The sequence below is a fragment of the Austrofundulus limnaeus genome, unplaced genomic scaffold (assembly GCF_001266775.1).
Source record: "Austrofundulus limnaeus strain Quisiro unplaced genomic scaffold, Austrofundulus_limnaeus-1.0 Scaffold565, whole genome shotgun sequence".
In the NCBI taxonomy this organism is placed as follows: domain Eukaryota; kingdom Metazoa; phylum Chordata; class Actinopteri; order Cyprinodontiformes; family Rivulidae; genus Austrofundulus; species Austrofundulus limnaeus.
The window spans coordinates 80,631-86,383 of NW_013952967.1; the positions used below are offsets into that span (position 1 = coordinate 80,631).

Genomic DNA, 5,753 nt, shown 5'->3' on the forward strand with positions numbered 1-5,753 from the left:
GGGGTATATAGACAAACCCCATGAGCGGCTTTATGTTTACGTGCTTGATGTGGATTAACGTTAATACGAGCTAAAGCTTCTGTTCTTGCTTTTCTCCCAGAGAAGTCTAATGGGTGTTACTCAGGGACTCGAGCAGATGAGTGCAGTAAGGTCATCAATTATGTTCAAGGGATTCAAGATTTTAAAGTGTTTTTGAGATAAAATTCCTTCTTCCCTTGAAACCAACCTGCAGTAGCAACCTTGGGTAGTGTTTGTAGCAGTGATGTGTACTTTTATTTTACAAAAATAAATCAACACACACCAATTAAAATCTGTAAAGTACAATTTTCCCAGCAGTCACACTTACCTTGGATGCTTGAGCTTTTATTTTTCCCACACTTTTAAATCAAAWTTTTTTTAATCAGTATTGTCATTTCTATTGACATTATGTGAACAAAAGCTTTCTCCTGGCTGCTGCATCATTTGTGTCTGTCTGTGTTGGAGAGGGTTACTGAGGACCTCGGAGAGTCAACACAAGGTTGTTAGGAACACTTGATGGAAACCAGATGCCTGTTTCATTGCTGCTGCTTGCTGAAGGGAGGGGGCCAGGGTACAACAAGCGACTGGGAGGCCTAGATTCGGGGCAGATGTCTTGGCAGGGAATCTAGGTGGATGTAGGGAGGGTGTCTGCCAGGTTTTACTGGTGGAACCACACAGGACTGTAGAAGTGTTGATGGTTTAACTGTAGATTTGATGCCTGTCTTGTCACGAGACACACTTCCCATTCTGTTGAAATTTATCAGACATAAAGTCTACTTTTGAATCAATGAATTTGACCTATTCTCCTCCTCTCCTTTTTCTCAGTGCTTCATGTGAGCCCCAAGAGGCTAACTTACTTTGCTTGTAGACTTTTTTTGCCCTCCTGCCTGCCATGTGTCACAGGGTGGCTACACCAGCTGCTAAATTACTTAACTATAGCGTCATTTTAAAAAAARGTTTAGGATTGATCAGTTCACAAACTTAATTTTAACCAAGTTAAATGGCTTTATACTGTTAAATACACTGTTATATTATACTGCCTTTGATCTGCTTGTCTGTGTTCTCAGGATATGTTTGCACCATATGAATTGGTTTTTCTCAAAATTGTTGGCRTTGTAGTTCATACTTCTTGGCAGCTAGCCTGAGGTTGTTTTCCCTTTTAGTTGTTTATAATGATTTAATAGCTAACTTTTAAGCTGCTATGTCACAAAAGTGCAGGATTTGGGCTTAGTGAGGCTGGGGACATATTACTCCGTTTGAATTAAGATGCACCTTTTTCATCAGTGTTCAGTTAGAACAAGCCTTTTTAACCTGCCAAGATGGCACAGGTCCTGTGGAGCCTCACTAATTCAGAAAACAAAATTAGGGGAATTTGCTCTGTTGATGCATTGTTTTGGGACATAAAAATAAAAACAGTTTGACTATCACAGATAAACAGTGTAAATGGTGTAGTGCAGTCAGTTTCAGCTGTACCTCCAAATATTTTGCTGCTAATTTTATTTATTGACTCATATCATAAAAATGCTGCAGAGTATCAGATATTTTCCTGGATATTGAGATTATTCAACAGGGTGTCAGCGGGTCCTTGAAAAGTCTTGAAACATCTTATATTTATGTTTCTAAACTTAAGGGTCTTCAAAATTATTGAATTTATAAATAATGTGTAAGTTTCTTGAATGCGTTACTCAAGGGTCTTAAGTTTTGTCTGGCAGGACAGATTTAAGTTCTTCGTCTCCCCTCTGGATTTCCTAAAATTGAGGAGAAAAAAAAGTGTGTTGTTGGGGACTTCTATCAGGCTGGATTTGACTAACGCTGCTTTTAACCAATAAAGAGAACCAGAGTCACAGTTTCAGCCAATCAGAGTTGAGCAGGGCGGGTCCTGAAGTCTGTAAGCAGTGAGAGAATTGYAATTAATGAAACTTTGCTAAATTATAATTTTTCATATAATTTATTAACATGAAAAAGAATTTGGGGCACCACCTGTCAATTATAACAGGAAACTAATCTCGTAATTTTGACTTAATCTCATGTACTGAAGGACGGAGCGCTTTTCAGTTTTATGATGGTAAAACACGAATAAAAGACGCACAGACAAAGCATAAATTTCACAATTTACCCTATATTGTGGATTCAGAGAGAAAAATTACATCACAAGTCATGTATGGTAAGTAAAGATGTTTGCTATCACAACTGCTATGAATTTAATATAACAAATGACATCACTTCAGCCAATCACTTCTAGTAAATTTACGCTACAAAATCATAACTCACTATTATCTATTCTAACAAAAGGAGTGAAAACTTCCCAGATTAATAAAAGAAAGTGTTAATTCATTTATCAAGAGGGGACGTGAATTATAAGGGGAATCAACTTGCCAGCTCTTCCTTCAATCCGATCATAGCTACCCAGAACACTCTCTCTCTCTCACCGCTTCAGCTGTACACACCACCAAAGCATAGAAAGCTGTTCTTTCCTACCAATTCGATGCGAACCAGTCAGTTCTGTCCCAGGGTACCAGGAGGTCCGAGCAAGGATGAATCACCGGTGCCGCTCGGTCTCAAAGGGGGTCCCGTGTGGGTACAGCTTGGATGCACCGAGACGGTCTGGGGTCTGCTTCAGGCTAGTGATGAGGAGGTCGGTTCGGGTCCCGTGTGGATCGAACTGAAGTTCTGGTCAGTTCAGTTTCCCGAACAAATCTCGTCCCTACACTACAAAAAGTAAACTAAAAAAAAATTCAAATAAAATGTCCCCGAAGGGAATGAAGAACCTGAAACTCCTGTCCTTTCTCTCTTGCTGCTGTTTTCGTACTCTCTTAATAATAAAAAAAATGTTATCTCTTGTCCTGACTTTACAAATTTCGGATTGGCTGAGATAGTCACATGGTTGTCATCAGCTTCACTGACATCACGGTTCATGCTGCTGAAAGGTTCATGCTGCTAGAGCATCACTTAAGGGCTCGACACACGGGCAGCGACAAACTACAGCGATTAACGGCTGTCATCGCAGCCACGGTGAAACCCGACACACGGGACGCAATAGCGATCGCAGCGTTGCGAATCGCACTCTCAGGTCGCTTGTTTTCACAAAATTTGATTGGTTCTTGACTGTGAAGGCAGGTGTGCATTACGGACGTGTAAACTAAACAAATCTTGCAATGCTAATGATATTGAAAAACAAACACACATACAGTTTTATGAGGAAAAACTTACCATAAACTTCACCCTGGTGCCAATAAATTCCCACAAAGCTTTTTAGTAATCACTTGGTGAAAGTGTTAGCTAACGGCAGTGTGTAGCATACTCTCCTCTCATTGGTCAGTCAATGAAACCCTTGCTGATTGGTTGCTGCTCTGTCCCACCACAGAGAACTTGCGCATTACATGTTTTGCACTCGGCAGCAACGTCTTTTTCAGATTTGACCGAAAAATACTGCCACACCGCTGACATCAGTGCTCTTCCTTGCTACTTTCTTGTTAGCCCACTGGCTGCTCTGCTGTTGTTAGCCTGCTGCTCTGCTGTTGTGATCACGTGGGGTCTGCACGCTGGATCCAAGCGCTGCTGGATAGAAACACTGGAGCGGAGTCARTGGACTGCTGGATTAAACTGCTTATATCGGAGCGCTTATATCRGACATTTTTTATGCAGGCCGATAAAATCCGATATTAGTTTTTGGCTGATATCGGACCAATATCCAATATCAATATCGGATCGGGACACCCCTAGTTAAAAGCACCGGAGAAATCAAAGAACATGATCCTCACAGTGCTGCCTGCTTTGTCCAGATGATAGTGGGTTTGTTGAAGCAGGTGTATGATGGCGTCGTCAACTCCAACTCCACGACAATAAGCAAACTGCAGGGGGTCCTGATGTGTGCTTGTTTGCTTACTCAGTGGGTCAACAGGAGTCTCTCTAGGACCTTCATGATGTGGGATGTCAGGGCAACAGGTCTATAGTCATTGAGGGCTGATGGGTGAGTTTTCTTTGGTACTGGAACCAGACAGGATGTCTTCCACAACACTGGCACCTTCTCCTGGGTCAAGCTAAGGTTGAAGAGGTGTTGCAGAATCCCTCAAAGCTGGTCTGCACAGGCCTTCAGGACTCTGGGGCTAACACCATCTGGACCTGCAGCCTTGTTCTGGTTCAGTCTTTCTAGCTGCCTCTTCACCTGACTTCTAGATACAGAAAAGTGGGAGGGGGAGGGAAAGGGAGCAGCAGCATCTCCTGATTTAGTTGAAGACAAACTTGTGGATGTAGAAGAAAAGTCCATGACTGAGGTTGAAGATGAAACATCTGAGGTTTGACAGGAAAGCTGTGGGTCAAAGGAGGGTGAGATGTCTGTTTGGCTGGGGGCAGGAGAGGAGGAAGATGAGCTTGTTCCTGAGCTGAGCCTGTTGAATGTATTCAGCTCATTTGCTCTGTCCAGACTTCCATCCATCTGATTCTCCTTTTGCCTGAAACCTGTGATCTTTTTCATCCCTGACCACACATCTCTGATATTGTTCCTTTTCAGTTTACTCTCCAGCTTCCTTTTATAAAGCTCCTTGCTGTCTCTGATCTTGACTTTGAGCTGCTTCTGTATACTCCTCAATCACTCCTTGTCTCGATCCCTAAAGGCTCTTTTTTTCTTGTTTAAAAGTTCCTTTAGCTCACTGATCCAGGGTTTGTTATTAGGGAAGCATCTCAATGTTCTGCTGGGGATGGTGTTGTCCACACAGAAGTTTATATAGTCAGTCACACACTCAGTCATGGCATTTATGTCATCTCCGTGTGGCTGGCAAAGAACAATCCAATCTGCTCCCAGAGTCTTAACACTGTTATACCAGTCAGAGTACCAGTGTTGTGTTTAAAAAATATATTGCCCAAAAAAAACCCCCAGTAAAACAGCACAACTATCGTCCCACGAGGAAGTGGGCGGAGCTTCACCTTGGGTTGCATCGTGAGGAGCAGTACTCTGATTTAGGTTGCTAGGTGACTGTTATTGTGACGTCAGAATAACATGCTTTGAGAAATACCATGTTTCCAGATACCTAAAAATACATGTAATTACAGCTCAAAAAAAAAGTCTGGGTGCATTTTTTTGGTGTTTGGACTGCTTCTCTAAGCAGTAGAGACCCAAAAGTAAGTTTAAAAACATGAAAAAGTGAGTTTTGCATAATAGGTGCCCTTTAACACATTTGAACTTGTTTCTTTTCTGTTTTTTAGCCGAGGATGATGGTCTGTGGGAGAACGGCCTTTCCTATGAATGTCGCACTCTGCTGTTCAAAGCAATCCACAACTTGCTGGAGCGCTGCCTCATGAATCGCAGCTTTGTTCGCATTGGCAAGTGGTTCATCAAACCCTATGAGAAGCATGAGAAGCCCTTCAATAAGAGGTACGCTGGAACGGCTTTTTCTTTGTAGTTCCGAATTTCTTCTTTTTTCTCATGTTGTGTTTGTCGTTAGGCTGTGATGTGGTCTGATGCAGCATAAGGACCTGTGCAGCACCCCAGCTGAAAGCACAGGGCTCTTTATTGCCCTGTTCAATGTGAAGCCTATTTAAAACAACACTTGCAATTCAGGGTCTCTGTTTTCACTGGATGTTAGACAAAATAATTTCTTATGACTTCTGTAGTTTCAGGCAGTTTATATATACCAATTGTAAGGGATTTCCTGTTCCATCCATCCCATCCATACATCCATCCATCCATTTTCTTCCGCCTATCCGGGGTCGGGTCGCGGGGGCAGCAGCTTCAGAAG

At 42.3% G+C, this 5,753-nt stretch overlaps 1 protein-coding gene across 1 annotated transcript in view; it reads left to right on the forward strand.

Annotated features, from left to right (window-relative positions):
* Positions 1–5,753, forward strand: part of med13a (mediator complex subunit 13a) — a gene marked incomplete in the record, with an annotated part of 244,898 nt that overhangs the window by 62,553 nt on the left and 176,592 nt on the right. The window contains 1 exon segment of the mRNA XM_014026539.1: positions 5,221–5,389. Coding sequence (XP_013881993.1) covers positions 5,221–5,389 — 169 coding nt within the window.